The following is an 18,213-nucleotide window of genomic DNA, read 5'->3' as shown; positions in this document are numbered from 1 at the left end:
AGCCTGCTACAGCAGCACAGACGCTATGCATGAGCGCCTTAACAGCAAACACCAGTCGTTTGAACATCAGAACATCAGTACTGACATCAAGACACAGCAGCATCAGTATTTGGGCTATTACAACTGGTTCTTGGTTGGTGGTCAAGGCCTATGACTCATCACTGTGCATCACTTGTGTTTCAAGTAAGAAATCAGAGAAGAACCTCAAGGGCAAGTCTGAAGCAGTTCATTCAACCATATAAACCTAGTTTAAATCAGGCTCAATATTATCTTTGCTTATTAATACTGGGAATACAGTAAACAGGAAAACATTTTCAAGATTTTATTTTGCCACTTTAGCAGCATCTCAGCTATATGATTTACTTATATCTCAACTATATATGTACAGCTGCTCCAGTTCAAGAAATTCAAATGTCTTTATCTGCACATATTTCTCTTATTTTGCATTTGTCAATATTTGGTTTTACTGGAAATCTTGACATCTTAGACAGACATTGTTGGTTTTAAGATATTTCCAGTTGGAGGTCCTTTTCAGATACCTCGCCTTTGTAGTTATAAAAGCCAAAAAAAACAAAAAAAAAAAACAATAACGTTTCAATGCTGTCAAATCCTTTTAGCAGAAGGACGGTGTAATTAGTGTTGCATTGTTGGCATTTCCTACCTCCTGCTCCCTCTGGAAGACAACCACTCTGCCTCCTTTATCCCCGGTGGCCAACAGCTCCCCCGATGAGTTAAACTCCACCGTAGAGATAATGTCAGCTGCAACACAGGAAGCACAAAATGTCAGTGTGGACATGAACAAACCTGTCAAAGTACCATCCAGGTACGCCCACTCTCTGAAAAATATTTCAGGGAGTGGGTGGAGTGACTCCTAGAAAACACATCAGGAGGAGGAGAGGGGAATCCACAGAGGACTCCTCTAAGGCTCTGAGGTACCCCAGTTTGGTGAAATGTGGGTTAGGAGAAACCATGGGATGACTCGCATGATAATTCGTCTCGTCTGATTGAAGTGAGCCAATCTGTGTCACTTAATTGCACTTCTGATTATTTTTAGAGACGCCGCCGCCACACTTGTAATGTCATTCATCCCGATAGTCCTCGACTCTCCTGCTCCATCGCAAACCGCATTCATAAATCTTCCAACCGCTTTATTTATGCAGCTGAAATGTTCGTTCATGTGTAGATTAATTATATGTTCTATTATTATTCAGCGTAGAACAATTAAATATTTAGAGAAACGCTACCAGTCAGTGTTGTCCATCTCTAACATGTCTGAGAAGCTCTGCATAGCTACGGTTTTGCCAAAAAGTAAATAATAGACACCTACCCTTAAGGTTGCTTTTCCTCTCCTCCTCAAAGGCATACATCTGCCTTGGTTTAGGAGAGGCTAATGGTGACTGTAATTATTATACAGCCCTGGGCTAAAAAGACCTGGCATAATGTCTAATGTCTCCCTCTCTCTAACACTCACACACACACACACATATATACACCGCAGCAGAGACTAGCCCTCTTTTTAACAGTGACAATAATGTTAGACAGAGAGAAAAAGAGAGAGAGAGAGCTTGTTGTTTTGTACCCCCCACGCCCTCAGTGGACCTGCTACTGGCGGAGCTCTGAACAGGAGAGGGGAACGTTGCTATGGAGACCGTTTCCATCTCTAGCGGCAGTTCGGGAGCGTATGTGTGCCAATAGCTCTTCGACTTAGTTGCTGATGCTAGCTGTAATTCAGCAGACAGAGAGAGTGCTGCAATAGAGTGAAAACCTGCTAGTGCATCTGGGGGAGTGAGTGCAGTTCAATGCAGCACACAACTCCAGACAATAGGCTCCCTGTGGATGGGCTCATCTATGCACATAACGCTGTTGTTCACGGTGGAAGTGACTAAGCATCATGTCTTCGTATATTTGTGTTACATGTGCCCTTGTTCCAAATAGCTGTTAGACAGAAAGTCACATTCACGGATGAGGTCAGAGGGATTCTCATTGCCATGCGTTGCTAATGACATGAGGTGGGGGCCTAATACTAGTCATATTTGAATAAGGAATCTAATAACCTTTCACAGACAAGACAAAGTCTGACCTAATTACAGGCTGGGAGAACCCCTCTGATACTGTCGGCGCATGCACTCTCACAAGTGCACACACAGGCAAAAAAAAAAAAAAAAAAAAATGATTTCTGTGTCGTTTGTAGACTTCATGCCTACACAGAGATGTGTCGCGCACCCTCCCCCCCTCCCGACAATTTCATACGCACACAGCTAGTGTCCTCGCAGACACCATCAGACCAAACCTACTGCTGTGAATCGAGTAGAATCGGCTTAGCAGTCAGCATTCTTAAACCAAAGGCGTTTTCTCCCTTTTTTCAGAGTCCCCCACTCCCTCTCTGCTCTATCCCTCCCTCATCATGAACGCATTAACTCACTGAAGAGAAACCAAAATTGATGGATGCCATTTAACCAGTTTATACACGAGATATGTCCCTCAATCATCTCCGCGAACTATGAGCCAGGCACAGCAAGTGAGGCCGACGCTCGCGGTAAAGACGTGATGGAATGCCTCTCGAAATGAGCTTTTCCTCATGCAAATGAATTCACGCCAGACAAGGCGAGCCATTCAACCTCAAGCCGCTGACGAAATTGCGCTCAAATGGCGACGTATCCTTTAAACGAGACGGCATTGGAGGGAGCGCATTGATTAGCGGCGCGGGCGCAGGTGGGCGGGGCCTGCTAAATGATTTCCTCTTGCATCACAACAGATTTTCATTACGGGAGCATCAGCGGGGTCAAGATGGACTTGGAATTAGGAGCAGGCTGACTGATCAAATGTGTACTTACACACACACACACACAGTCGGTCTCTCTCTGTCGCAAACACACACACAGCTTCATCAGCAGACCATAACCAAGATGAAGCCCATAAATCCTGCGGCCAGCCAGGTCTGACAAAGACAGGTCAGCGCTTCAGAGGGATGCTCGAGATAGCACGCATCCATCACCAAGTAATAACACGGACAAGCCTGTTGGCCCGCCGCTGCGATGCGTGTATGTACGGCTGAATTAAAGCAGGCGCAGAGCAGCTCTTATCTGTTTCTGTACACCGATCTGATACTCAATAAGCAACCCCTTCAGCATGCATATACTGTGGAATTGGCAGTGAAACAAATCGGATGGAAACATAGATATGCATTGATTCTGGAATGAAAACCGAGTACGAGGAGCCAGAAATACAGCGGCACCAGGACAGGATATTGAATGTATTTATAGACGCCCCGAGCATGACAGATCAGCGCACAACAGAAAGAGCAGCTAAGAGCAATAATAGCGTAGGGAGAAGTCTGGGCAAGAGAAGTTTGCCGCTCTAAATAAAAGATTGCACAGCGAGATTCGTTGGTGCACACACAGGCAGAGACCAAAATAGATAGAAGCACCCTGGCTAACCTCTAGACAACACATAATCCTGTCAGAGGTAAAAAACAAAAAAACAAGAAAAAATCTAACCGAGGCTTGATCCAGTGGCACTGGACGGTTGTGTAAGACACAAAAATGGTGTGCGTGAATGGAAAGCTAGTTGCGTAAGTGGAGTGCAGTAATTTCAGGTAGAGGGAGGGACGTGAGCAACATGGTGTGAACGCTTTGTTAGCGTTAGACATGGACTGGAGAGGATTATAGCACTTGTGGTGAGCCGTCTGCGTCAAAGGATCAGGACGGTGGATAATTCGAGTCCACTGCCGCACTCTCTGTTTCCACCAGCCAGTGTTCAGTGGATAATCAGCAAAACACGTCATACGTCTGCGTTTCTTTCTGTCCGGGAACACAAACACGTTGAGGTATCACAAAATACTGTACGTGACGACGTAAGGACCCTTTCTGTGCCGAACAAGCAGCCTGATTAACGACTTCATTTCACACCGGCAACAAAGGAGATCAATCAAAATTGCGAATATGCCCTGCTACCTACTGGTCTGGTACCCAGCCGTATGATTAAGGCCTTATTAGGCTTTATTAGCGGCGCACAAAGCAACAGAGCACAATGCACCTCTCTTCATCTTAAGAGCATGACTCTTTGTAAGATCTGGAGTGAACAAGCTAATTAACCTGGTTTCTACAGGATCAGCCCCTTGAGATTGAGACAGGGTGTGTGCGTGCGTGCGTGCGTGCGTGCGTATGTATGTGTGTGTTTCCTCCTGCGTGCGTTTGCGCGCGTGTGTACTCTTTTGTGCATGCATTTTCCGTATCCCCACACTCCAGGGAGTTGAGGGTGAAATGGGCGAGACGTGTTACTGCTTCACTTCTCACACTTCATTAACACATCGGCGTGGCCCACATCTGACTGCAGACACAACACGGGACGAGAAGGAGCCGAAATCGGGGTGAGGCGGTGAAGGGAGTGAAATCAATGTTCGACTCCTGCAAGCCCAACACCAAGAGGCGTCATTTAAAATGCCTGTTATTTGGTATTCTTTTAGAAATTGAAAGCGTGCAGCGAGGGGGGGGTGTCGGGGGAAGCGAAGAAGCACGCAATCATAATCCACCACCAAAACAAAAAGCTGACACTCCGTCTGTGGTGCTTTGGTTCAATCCCTTTCATCTTCCCGTTTTCAAGGCTGGAGTGAATCGAAGATTAGATGTCTGCTGCACAGATCCAAAATCCTGTATCTGAGGCGACCTTATCACGGAAACATGAAGGTTTCCGTGTAATGGCGAGCGCACGAGACACAGGAATTAGCTATCAAAACTTACAAATGTACCCCATTATCAAGTCCAGAAAGGTCAAACACTGCTTCGCCTTCAGGCTAGTGGTGCACCAGAGGACTCAGAAACAGTGCATCCATCATTGCATTAAGCCATCTACTGACCAGGAAGCCATATCTCTGTTGAGAAATAGGACATTGTTGCAATCATCCTACAGTAGCAACACTGCGGGTATTCTTTAATAAATTCTCATTAAATTTTCATGGTGCTGCAGACTTAATAAGAAGCTAATCAGGGGATGAAAGCAGCTGCTGAACAAGGAGTGTGACTCGCCCCAACTTCACAGCTTGCCATTAAGCTCCCACCACCCCCCATGCACATGCATGCACATTATCTTCCGTGCACTGTGTGGCGAGGAGGGGCCCGGCGATTTGAGTGTTTCATAGTGAATAATGGATGGGACCTGAGGGTACGCCGGGCTAAGTCGTTTTATGCCGGGGTCCTAAAGTGTGGCCCCAGGCCGTTTGCCTTGGCACAGGCAACCGGGCTCTGCTTTCATCAGCAGCAGCAATAAAGGCTGTGCGCTCTCTGTTTCGGGGAACTGCATCAGTATTCGCTGGGGCTGGAGAGGTCAGAACATACGCGCAAGCTTGTACTCGCATCAGACGTGTAACAGCAAAGCAGGGAGCGAGACGCGGAAGGCGAAGAAGAGGGGGCAGGGGAGAGAAGCAGGAAAGGATTACATGTCCTACCAATAGATCTTTAGGTCATTGTTCCGGTGACTAAATTGTATGGGACCTGAAATCAATACCAAAGCAGATGTTAGGTAAGGTCCTGCCTCACAGAGAAGAGACCTATTTACATTTCACACCCAGTGTGGTGCTATTTGACAATTCCATCCATTATAGGAACATCCGAGGTGTGGAGATTATGAAAGGCTGATGCTACAGGAGCCCAACAGCCGACTGAATCAGCACACACAGCTACGGGGAGACACAAATCACGCATCCTATCACCATTAGCAATGCGTCATCTGCAGGCAGCAGCTGAATGCAAATCAGAATCGAATGTCATTTTCATCCCCTCTGGATAGTAATGATCTCTGAGAACTTTGCTTTGAGGTTGAAGCGACTTCAAAGTATCATACCTGACTGACTGACTGTTTTTTCGCTAACATTAGTGTGTATGTGTGTGAGCAAACAGCATCAATGTAACCGCCCATAGACCCACTGAGCCGTGGGATTGGTGCAAGGCAAAGGTCAGTAAGAGTGACATCATTAAAATGTGACATCATTAAAGTGTCCTGCTGCCGTGGGCAAGCACGGCCGGAAGGGAAGTCCTGCTCATCTCATAGTAGACCAAAATGTGTGTGTGTGTGGTCTGAGCGGACTGGGCCTCATGGAAGACTTTGGTGAATTTATGAGGACGGGCGACAGACCCCAACACCGGCCTGTGGGATATTTAGCCGCTGACTCCACAGCACTTATGAGACAAGGAGTGAGAGGGCAAACAAAAAACACAGACGCATGCACTTATTCATGATATACGGAGTGTGACGATCACTCGTAAATCACAGCAATAAAATACAACAAAAGTAGACATCTGAAAAGCACAGATGGGCCTCAGACTAGACAGTCCTTTGCTTTAGGGAGACACGTTTTACAATCTGTGTAACTCTCCTCCACCTTCTCCTGGTCCAATGAATGAAACGGCGAGCGAGAGAGTGAGACGGAGTGAAGAAAGAGAGATGGAGACAAGAAGATGCCCTCCTGTTTTTCATCTCGATGCGCACATCAAACAAAGATATTCATCACGCCCACTCCCACCCCCACTACTTCGCTTTCCTCTCGCTGTGAACCAGTGACTGTGTGTTTAGCAGTGACAGGGAATCATCACACAAAGTGCTGGAGCTGAGCAAATGATGGAGCTCTCCGGCATTTAAATGAAGGAGAAAAAGAAACAACAAGAACGAAGGAAGCAGCAGAAAAGCATGAAAGAATGAGACTTTCTGCCTTCTGAGCCTTGATTCTGTCTTTCCTCCAGCCTGCGGTGGCATCTGTAACCTGAGATCTTGGCAAATGGAAGGAGCTGTGGCGGCTCTGACCCACCCCGCAGCCACATATACCCTCCAACAACCTCTATTCTAACCCACTCTGGTGTACCGTTCTATTGTATTCAATCCATCATTAGCATAAAAAAACATTTCTCAGTTACGTGGAGCTACATCATATTTCAACTTAAAATATGTGTCTGTGTTTTGGCCGATTTTGTTCCTTTCCAGACCTCATGGTAAGTGGGTGGTAAAAATGTGTCTTGTGAGAAAGAATTAAAGGCTTGCCCAGCCCTGCAGAGACTATTTATACCACTGACTGCAAAAAAAAGCAGCACTTCAAACTGAACAATAAATACCACTAACTGTATTTATCTCAAACGTCTGTGCGAAGATAGTAATTATTTGTTTAAGCACGGAATGATTAATGAGAAGATGGTACTGTGCACATCGGAGTTGGCTCAAGGCCTATTTTAATCTGTAGTAAAAATACTGTGTATATATATATACACATATATAACAAAATGTATATGTAGTTATTTAAAGCCAAATACATTGCATTTAAACATTACATGATGGTGTTATGATTGGAAATGAAATAAAACTCTAAATCTCAATGACTTAATTACTTCACCGATATCAGTACGGCAGTTAATGTCCATGAGCAATCTGCATATAAATTAGTAAACGTACACTGAGATGCAAATGAGCTAAACTGTATTTTTTTTTTATTGCCTCTAAATCAATGTCTCGTGCTGATTGTAGGCGGCGGTGGAAGACAGGTGCGTCTAACTGGTGGAACATAAGGGACTTATTAAGCATCAAACACTTAACAGGTTGATAATCGAGAGGCTGATGAGTGGTCAATGAGGAGGAAACATGGAAGCACTCACAGCTGAAGAAAACCGCTATTGTTCAGTGCTGGTTTACGAGCATGTACAGTGAAAATGTGTGTGTGTGTGTGTGCGCGTGAAAGAGCGAAGTAGAGAGATCCATATTTCATTGTGCTGCCTCCTAGAATTAGGGCACCTTCCTCGTCCCTGTCTCATTTTTTCAACAAGTCAACACAGAATGATGAAGGTACATTTCCCCATCATTTATTTATTTATTTTTTACCAGCCTGAACATTACAGACTACAGAAGAAGCTGAGCAGGTTTTATTCCCTTGTTGCATGTAGTCCATGCAGATTATAAAGCCCCTGATCTACATGGGCTGGATGGAAACCACCCTGACACCTACATGCTGCACCTTCACCCCAGATGACTAGAATGTTCTTTTATTATCATAAATAGCATGTTATAATGCGTGGGAGGTGATTTAATGGCCTTAAAACACAATTACGCACTCCGTGAAGACCAAATAGCACCATTATGAAGCCTATATATTTTTATCACCCAGGCCTTTTTATAGTAGCCTGCTTAATATTTGCTGTAATATCTGTTGGAAGAATTTAAATGACTTTTTTAAACTGCGATATAAGCCCTCCTCCGCCTGGTGCCTCCAGGTTAATCGTTTTTTTTTTTTTTTTTTTTTTTCTTCTTTCTATGTTAAATACCTTCGGTTGCATAGTTGTGGTCGCGAAGGAAGCTGTTGTTGATTTTCCGGGTGTCACTCTCCTCCTCCATTGATAAATCGGCTGGTTCCGGATCCTGAACGCGGCAGACCTGCTCCCATCCTGCCCGGTACCGTCAGCAGGCGGGCTGAGGGACCAGCGGGGGGCCTGTCATGGCTCCAGATCCTCCGGGCGTAATCAACACAATCAAATACCTGCGATGACGACGACGCACGGGCAGGTCCCTGTCCCCACACAGACACGACACGCCTCGGGACGCGTCCACCGAGCCCACCGAGTCCGCGACGCAGTGACAGTGTCGATGCCAACAGTGCGTTTAGTAGCCTACTTATTATAGCGCATTAGGTTCTCTCCATCAGAGCTCGCTGTGCGTCTCCCAAGACTATTGAAATAAAAAACCAGGGGGAAAAAACTGTACGGTTGGTTAAAAATGAAATAAATGCGACGTCTCCTTGAAGGTTGCACCCGTAGCAGCGGCAAGCGGCAGCGCACTCCGTAAATCTCTTTTGGAGGATTTGAGTTTAGGCAGGCTAGATTGTCTAACCCCCCCTCCCAGTGCCAGCGGGGCGGGCGGGATTATGCGTCAACAAGCTTGCTCCGATCACCTCAGCGTTTCCATGTCAGGGCTGCATCTTCCCTTTTCTGTCTCCGGATCATGCGGGGTCTCCTCGCATTCTCTCCCTCTCATTCAATCATTCAGTCCTAGCGGTCCGGCGCCTGCGATCCCGGCAGCTCAGCTGACTCACTGTTGCCGGATAGCGCAGAGAGAGAGCTGCGCTGTGGCTACACACTGTGCTGGTGCTGCTGCGCTTCAGCAGGAGGAGGGCCCCTCCCTTTAAAAACCACCAGCAGCAAATGTGACGCTCGGTCGAGCCAGCATCAGCCAGAGGAAGACTTCAAAATCTGTTCACTCACTGGTGACCACCAACCAGGTTCGTGCGTGTAAAGCCGACAGCTGCCCTCTGGCCTGGTGGCAGGTTGCCTGTTAAGCCTGGTAGATCACCATACCACCACCCTGCTGCGGAGGCATCTATACATTACCCCCGCAGACTGAGAAGTGAGACTGCTTTCTCTGCTCTCCCCTCTGCATCTGTGCCCATCCCTAACAGCAGCAACAGTCACGCCAGGAGAGGACAACAGAAGCTTTTTTTATAAGATATGTAATAAGAAGCGCATGACACGGCAAGTTTCTTTCCAAAGATGCACTTCACAGATGCATCAAGTTACAGAAAATTCTGGGAAGGGAGGGACTCAAACGAGAGCGATGGAGACAGAGGGGGTATAGGTGAAGTAGACCACAGGGTACGGACAGTCAGAAAGAAGATGAGAATGAAAAGAAAAAAAAAAAGACAGACGCTGATTAATTAGATTAGTATGGCTGCCGCCTGCGCCTCTTTCTGGGAAGATCTCATTTCCATGCTGAGTTTAATAACGCCACACACAATGGGCCTTCCTCTGGTCAAAGCTGTAATCTTTGATGAGTGTGTGCTGCGTCGGCGCGCCGTGCATCTCTGCCTCTATCTACTCACTTTACCCTAAATCTCTCTGCTTCCACAAAGGGACCGGGTATCGTCCCTGCACGAGCCTCGGCACACACACCAGCAGCAGCAGCAGCAGCAATAAAGGGATTGTGGAGCCCCCTCTCGTAAATGCATTAACACTCTAATCCACAGGACCATTTGCACACCCAATCCTCTGCTCCTCCACTAATGGAGTTCTGGCTGTCAGGGAGGTAGGCTGCTCATACCCCAAAAAAAAAAAAAAAAAAAAAAAAAAACAGGCCTTCCTACACTTGCTATTTTACACCCCATCACCCTCCAACCTCCATCTCGATTGGAATACATTACGGGGCATTATCCATACCGGGGGATAATGAAGGCTGCTGGAGCGTCGGCAAGCATCCACCATTCAGATGTTTCCATATTTACAGTCCTCTGCTCCTGTAATGAAATTTGCAGAGAAAAGCTGCCATCCTTAACCTTCTTAGATCTAACTGAGCGGTCAACTGTGTTTCTCCATCTCTATCAATATTTAAACAGGATCTGCGAGGACAAAAGAAACACGGAGCGCTCCTCATCCACAAAGGCCTTGGCTGAGTTACAGCCGAGTAGATGCAAGGAAATTGAAATGAAATCGGTGAAACAACGGGTTTAGCAGAATGAACCGGCATGGATGAGAGGTTCAGTATTGTCAGATTTCGTCGGGAGGTTGGGGGGGTAGAAATTATGAGGCACAGAGATGAAGGGCAGGAGTGGCAGCTAAAGGCACAGAGAGATTTGACTGCATAATGAAGGAATAAGTGGAGAATGCTGCTCCGAGCCAGAGGCTGGGATCAATGCAGCCTCTCTAATATCTAATATCAGCCACCATATCCCTCCCTGCCTGCCTCCGTCCCAATCCATGTGCATGCGTGCACCCATTTCATTTTCACTATCCCATTCCCCCCTCTTAAAAATATGACCTCACAAGTCCTCACAGGTCGACACACACACACACACACACACACTCTCATATCCTTCACTCAAAAGGCCTCAAGTTTCCGCACCCAGTGGCTCATTTAATACCGCCTTCCTCCTCCAAATCTCAGACTACTAGTTCTCCTCTGCTACCTCACTTCTCTCGCTCATTACACCCCATCTCCCACTCCACTGGGTTAAGAGACCAGTGACAGCGCGTCTCCAGACCAGCTGCCTGTGCGTCTGACTTGCAGGAAATGCTCGGGGGGCCACCAGAATTGGAGAGCGTGTCCTCAATTCTCCACGATCGTATGGACAAAGTGGGTTAAATTAGGCCCTAGCAGCAGCAAACATAGGGACACAATCACATGGCAATAATATTTTAGTCACGGCCAATTGCTTTCCTTGATGTGTGGTAATTGCTTGACCTGGGGATGCCGGTGTAGGGCTCCGAGTGGGAAAACGCCGTCGCCTGCATACCAAGCAACACATACATTCACTCACAATATAGAGTACAGGCATTTGACCACACAGCAGCAGTGCAGCACAGTTATACTTCTGTAGCTTCACTGCAATTACCTCATATCTCAAGACTGCAGTCGATAGCGTATTGATTACTGGATAAGGCCTAGTTTAAATAGGCTAAGATATTGACTATTTTCATGCAGCTAATTCCGCAAATATATGGTTATGGCGAATAAATCCAAAGCCTATTTAAGGCCCGTACTGGTAATCATATTTTGACATGAATAAATAATGCAACAATGAGTCTGCAGCTGAGAATACATTAATGTTTAATATCGTTTATTAGACTGGTGAAGATGAAATGTATTTGATTGTTAACTGTTCCCTTTCAAAAAAATGTTTCAACATTGTTAATGGAATAAACTGAAAAAGGATCAAATTAATTGGTTTGGGATAATAAAGTTCTATAAAATATGTTTGGTATGCCACTATCATGCCGCAAACATACTCATTTATGCTCCATATAAAACATAAAAGTACACTCTACAGTGGCTGGGGAATAAAGTAGGTGTGGAAGTATGGAAATAAATCTTTAACTGCTATATTAACCAGAGAGGAATGTCTGTTTTGGCTAATTCCCTGGATAAAGGGCTGCAAAAATCGTATAAATCAAATATGATTAAGAGCGTTGCTACAACTATGTGAGATGTGAACTGAACGGCGGCTCATTTGTCTTATGTGAGTATTATGTTTACCATGTTCACCACTTTATATAAGTGTGTTAACATTTTTGAACACACAGTACAGCAAAGAGTGGAGGGAATTATTAGTTATTATATTTATTCTGAAGAGAACATCAGATTTCAAACGTGGAACTTGCAAGATGAAAAGTCATGAGATACTCATTAGGCCCCGCTCTCTACCACTGAGCAGCCTTAGAGATATTTAATAAAATAAGTAAAATGTGTTGGCGGGTTCCATCGGCTGTCTGTGGCCTTTCTGTGTGAGGTTTGCATGTTCTCCCTGTGTCTGCGTGGGTTCTCTCCGGTACTCTGGTCTGGTCTGGTGGGTACTCCGTCTTCCTCCAACCATCCAAACACATGCTCATTAAGTTAATTGGTGACTCTAAATTGGCCGTGGGTGTAAGTGTGAAGGCTTGTCTTTCTCTCTGTGTTAGCCCTGCGAGAGGCCAAAGGCCTGTCCAGGGTGCACCCCCACTCTCACCCAGTGACACCTGGGATAGACTCCAGAACCCCCGCGACCCGCCAAAGGACAGTTACAGAAAATGAATGAATGGCACCATGAATATCTGGACAAATAATGTAATAGCAATTCAGCCAAAATTTGCAAAAACTTGTCAATACATCATCTTCTGGGGACCATAAATGCTTGATCAGAGTTGAGGGATTTTAGACTGGACTAACACTGGTAGCCCCACTGCTAGCATAGCTAGACCTCCTATCCAGAATGTCAAAAGTCTTGGTGACATTCTGGACATCACCCTCTCATTTGGTCCTCATATTAAAAACCCAGACTGCATTCTTCCACCTACGCAACATCCTCAGACTCACCCCATCAAGCGATTGCGCTTCGTAAGCATTTCCATTGAAAGGTGTTTTGCGAATGAGCTGTGACTCTTGTAAAGTCTTGCCTTTCGATATGCCGTAATTGTTCTAAATTTTCACCACGCGAGACTTCACCTTGAGGAAATGGACTTCAAATGAACTGGTCACATGACCCCCAGCATCAACTCCGGTGACGCCCGGTGACGGGGAATTGCGGAAAATGTGTTTCCTTTTCCAATTTTGGGATAAACTGTTATCGATACATCTGAAAAACCACTTCATGAGGGCATAAAAGTGTTTTAGCTTGAGATATTTGAGAGGTTTTTCTCTTTCTCAATCCACCGCTGAAATCCTGGTCCATGTAACACTCTCCTCACTGGCCTCCCCGCCAAACTAGAGAGACTACAAATCATCCATAATAACTGTCGCCCGGATCATCACCGGCACCAAATCATCTGACCACATCTGACCCTGTTCTCATCTCACCCCACTGGTTCCCTGTACACTACCTCATCCAACATGATAACCTCCGTCTAGTACACCTCCTCCCTCCGCTAGACCTCTGCTGGACTCCTCACCATCCCCACCTTACGCCTCAGCATTATGGATGCCCGCGCCTTCAGCTGCTCCATCTCCATCTCATTATTCAAAACACAACTCAAAACTCATCTGTTGACCTGCACTACCTTAACTGTCCACTTTTTGTTGTTTTTGCTTGATGTTTTTAATATGTTTTCCTTCTCTGTTAGGTGACCTTAGGTGACGTGAAAGGCGGCATAAAATGTATTATTATTAAAATGCTATAGCTGTATCTATATATAATATACCGCACCCTAAACAGGATGGCAAAATCTCTGATGGTAGATGGTAGTCACAGCCTCCAACTCTGAGGTATGTTAAAGCTGTGGAATAGTTTTAAATTGAAACAGAATGGGAAGGATCACTCTCTTTTATTGTGCCAAATACACAAATGATTTAGTTCCAGATGCATACAAGGAAAAAAAATATATAAAAGAAATATATTAAATGGTTGTGAAGGTAGTAAGGAAATCAAATTAGAAGGTGCACTTTCTTCCTCTTTGCTGTACAAAGGTGAAGCTGCTTTTTGAAATGTATACAGCTAAGCCTGTTTAGTAGTTGAGCTGATTTGATATGACGTCCCTCGGTGCGACAAGCTGCATCAGAGCGCACCAGCTGAGCGGCAAAGACGTCATGGTCATAATTTCCCCTGCGCGTCCTCTGGTTCGAAATCTTCTCCATGTTATCAAACAAATCGGGATGATAACCGTTCAGTAGCATCAGATTCTTTCCAAACATTCATTGCCATCCATTAGCGATGCAGCCCGCCCTGGCATTAAGAGCAGCTAAACACATGGGAGTAATAGGATTGCCCTGGCAGTCCATCTGTCAGGGGACTGAGCAGCAGCAAACCCCAGGGAGGCAGCACCCTGGTCTGGATACACCTCCTCACTCTGCCCTTTCTTTGCACTCTTCTCTGCAGATATTTACTCAGTGTTGAAACACAACCTCCGCGACAGCCATTCAAGTGTGTAAATGCCACGAGGAGTAAGTACAATGCCGGAAAACACACACAGTGCTGGGAGTTTATAACCTTTTGGCTTTAAATAATATAAAACGATGCCACTGTTCGCTTAATGGAGTACAGATGGAGATACATGGCTGAGGCTGGTGAACGAATGGAGCGCGAGGCAGGGCGGGGTGGGGGAGGGATACGGCGGAGAGTGGAGGGCCTGCGAGAGGGAAGGAAAGAAAGATAAAAAGATGGATGTATAGTTTTGGTAGAGGGCATTAAATCAAGCCTAGAGGCTGTCCCTAAATCAGCAGGCTTTACTCTTGGTGTCATTCCAATTACATCAGGATGAGACTAATGCTCCATTGCTCAGAGACTTCGGACCAGCAGGATTGGATTTTCTGTTTTCCCCCCCTGACTCTCCTTTCCCCTCCCCCAACCTCCCACCTTCTCTCTGCCTCCCCTGATAATAAATTAATTGAAAAGAATGCATGTACAATGATTAGCTCAGGACGGAGCATTTTGGGTGAAAATTAATCAACTGAAACAATTTGGTTTGTAGCTAATTTGGGAATGCGCCTGCAGGATACACAGATACATGTCTACATGGGCTGGTACGCTATCACAAAACCACAAAACACACTTGTAATGTTTCCGTTGAATTGTAATAATATAAGCAGTAAACAAGATACATATATACGTTGTTCTCAAGGTGGAGACGCTTTCACACATAGCGGATTCAGATTTGTTTTGTGAACACACAGCTCTGTGTTGCTGAGAGGAAATGATGCCACTTAACAGAAAATCATTGCATTGTACCTCTCTGGTTGCTAGGAAACTGCAATTGAGCTGGCATTGCAATGCAGCAAAACAGCTGTCCGCGTAATTGGACAATTAAGATCTTAAAATGTCATTATTCTGGCCATATTCATCTCAATAAAGATCCAAGCTCGTCCCAACACATTTTCTACCAGTTGGGTTAATGGGACGAACACGGAGGGCTCGCGCTCCGAGTGCGGCTGGGTTTCATTAGTGAAAACGACCGGCGGAGCATTAACAGAAGGGATGCGGGAAAAATAGCGGCAAAAGCAAATCACTGTTTGTGAGCTCGGACGGGCGCTTGTTAAGTACGCTATATTTATCCTACAGCACTTTCCTCCCCGCGGACAGATGAAAGGCCGGCCAGTAGAAAGTAGGTTAAGCAGGTTAGCGAGCGACTACAAAGCCATCTCCTCATACTTGACCAGGAATCCATGCACGGCTTATGTTCAGGACCGTGGACAGCTCTTCACAGAGCAGACGCAGAGGCAGGCGGGGAGAAAAGTGCGTCTGGAAAAAGGAGAAAATCCACCGAAAAATGGAATTCATATGAGGTGCTTAGACTCCATGCGAAAGCTGGAGGAGCTGAGTCTGGAGCTGATTTATACAACTATTTAGTATATAGAATAAAAATGATTGCAATGGCAGACCTAAACCTGAAGATATTTAGTTTAAATTGATGTAAAACAAAGAAGAGCCTCAGATTTGAGAAGCTGCAATCAGAACATTATTGTTATTTGGCTTTGATAAACCAATCAAGCCAATAAATTATGAGTGGGTTAGGGTTAGATAAACCGATGAATCCGCACTATCATCTGTTGCCATAGTAGCCAAGCCCTCTGTATAAGGAGCACCGAAGTCTAACGTCTTTCTAATCAGTAAGAAAATTGACGCACAGTGAAATCACCCTTGGCTTGTACCAGTCACATGTAGGTAACCATTATATCGGACAGCCATTGTTGCTTCAGCTAGTGGTAATGTGCTAATAAGAACCGAGGCATAGGAGGGGTGGGGGGCTGACCCAACACATGAACACGTCCCCACCCCTGTTCTCCACCAGGCTTGCCAGAGAGGTTTCCCTGCAGCCATGTTTCAACCAGCCCCATGTGACTACAGAACATGGTCTCGGTGCACCTCGGCTCAAGAGCCCCCCACCCCCCCACTCCCGCCAACCCCCTACACACGCACAAAAAAACCCACACATTGCTTTATTTCAATAGTCCACACACGCACTCGGTCAACAACAAAGATAAACACAAGCAAGCGTGTCACACTTAGAGGCTGTAATCTCCAGGAAAATCCCATTTGGCAGAGCAGCTGCCAGCGTGGATCACAGATAGACGGTAGTTGTGGCGCCCACAGGGTGGCAAGCTGTCCATCCACACTTTTCTGTCAACCAGAGATACACAAACCCACACACACACACACACATGCATACGTAAGGACGAGCTCAAGGTAAAGTGGGACCGGCATCAAACACTGCGGGGGTAAATGTTTTGCCACTTGCTGCGTTCGTAGAAACATGTCAATAAGCACAACTGGCCACTTTCTCATTTGGCTTAATTTTTATTGCTCAATGTATTGATCTGGTACGAGGCGAGCTGCAAAGTAGCCTCGGGGATTTACCATTTCTAATGGAGCAGGGTGTGAGAAGACTTGCTGGCAATAGTGGCCTGTTTGTTCCATCTGTCTGTTTATCGTCCTGGCTAGTGGTCAAACAGAGACACTTTATTTTGGGAAAGCGAAATGAGGCTTCACGAAATAAATAGAAAAGAAATGAAATAATTTAAAACATTAGAAAATGAACAACAGAAATATAGTATGTAGTATTACAAATTGTAGTATTATAAATGAGATTATCTATCTATCTATCTATCTATCTATCTATCTATCTATCTATCTATCTATCTATCAGTCAGATGTGGAAATAAAACAGAGCACTACACGATTCTCAGAAGGAAAAAAAAGCTTCCTCATTAAAGGAGATAATCTTAGAGCACCACCAACTGGCAAAAAGAAATATTACACAAACATTACACTCACCCTGGGCCATATCATGAGCACACAGTTAAGATTTGTGTATGTGTTAGTCACGGTTTTATCATTCCAGTAGTTATTTGTCAGCCTGCAGGACACAGCTTTGGGTGTGTGTGTGTGTGTGTGTGTGTGTGTGTGTGTGTGTGTGTGTGTGTGTGTGTGATCATAGATGACATTTAGAGACAGGGTTTTAATATTACGCCACACATGCACATACACACACACACACGCATTACAGCTACTTGAGGTTGGTTCCTGTCTTTGTTCGGAATTAGATCAATATCAGTTTCAAAGGTATTTTGTTTCAAGGTTACTCTCAAGAGAAGATAAATCACTCAAAGAAGTACAATTACAACAATGCCGGGGTTTCAATCCAGACACCAACAGTGCATTGATATACAAGAATAGAAAATCTGATTAACAACAACAATATAATACACTGTACACCATTGTTATTGGAGTTGTTCTCAGTCCCTTCGTGATATGACAGGTATTGTTTCCTGTCACCTTTAAATTTAAAATCACAAAAAAACAAACACACAGAATAAAATGAAGCCTAAAAAGTAAAAATCTAATAACTTCAGCCCATGAAACATTAAAGCACTGCCACTCCTGCCAACATATGAAACATTTCCAAGACATTAGGTAAACAAAATGAATCCATTCTAATGTCCTGCACTAAATCTCCCTTCATGTTATCATGTATCATTTGAAAAGGTGTCAGAAAGGTGGTAATTCAACTGTGTTATCATTTCGGAGGATGTGGTTTGTGGCTGTGAGGCATAGGTCTTCAACGGGAGGTTCGCGGAGGTACTGCAGGAGGGTTGCAAAATCTTTAATTGATTAGACATTTACATATATTTTTTAAAATTTTCCCCCTGAAATTAAAGTTTCTTTAAGTACACATTAACAAAAATCCAACATGTTTTAGAAAAGAGATAAATGGAGTCAGAAGATGTTAGTGCCAACCTACTGTTGCACGTTTTAAATACCAAAAAAAATTAATATTTGAACTTGTGTATTAT

At 45.0% G+C, this 18,213-nt stretch overlaps 1 protein-coding gene across 4 annotated transcripts in view; it reads right to left on the bottom strand.

Moving 5' to 3' along the window:
* ppp2r2ba (protein phosphatase 2, regulatory subunit B, beta a) overlaps positions 1 to 18,213 on the bottom strand; it is a 42,541-nt gene that overhangs the window by 12,059 nt on the left and 12,269 nt on the right. For 2 of the 4 annotated variants that reach the window (XR_007112854.1, XM_047585320.1), the window contains exon 2: positions 662 to 759. Coding sequence is in view for 3 of the 4 variants with exons in the window: in XM_047585320.1 (XP_047441276.1) it covers positions 662 to 759 (98 nt within the window). In the remaining variant the exon portion in view is untranslated. Of the gene's footprint in view, positions 1 to 661; positions 760 to 1,327; positions 1,383 to 8,297; positions 9,436 to 18,213 lie in introns of those variants that run through there. The other 2 variants (XM_047585321.1, XM_047585322.1) reach the window with 2 other exon arrangements.

The sequence above is a fragment of the Mugil cephalus genome, chromosome 5 (genome assembly GCF_022458985.1).
Source record: "Mugil cephalus isolate CIBA_MC_2020 chromosome 5, CIBA_Mcephalus_1.1, whole genome shotgun sequence".
Classification (NCBI taxonomy): domain Eukaryota; kingdom Metazoa; phylum Chordata; class Actinopteri; order Mugiliformes; family Mugilidae; genus Mugil; species Mugil cephalus.
This window is presented reverse-complemented; position numbering and strand designations above follow the sequence as displayed.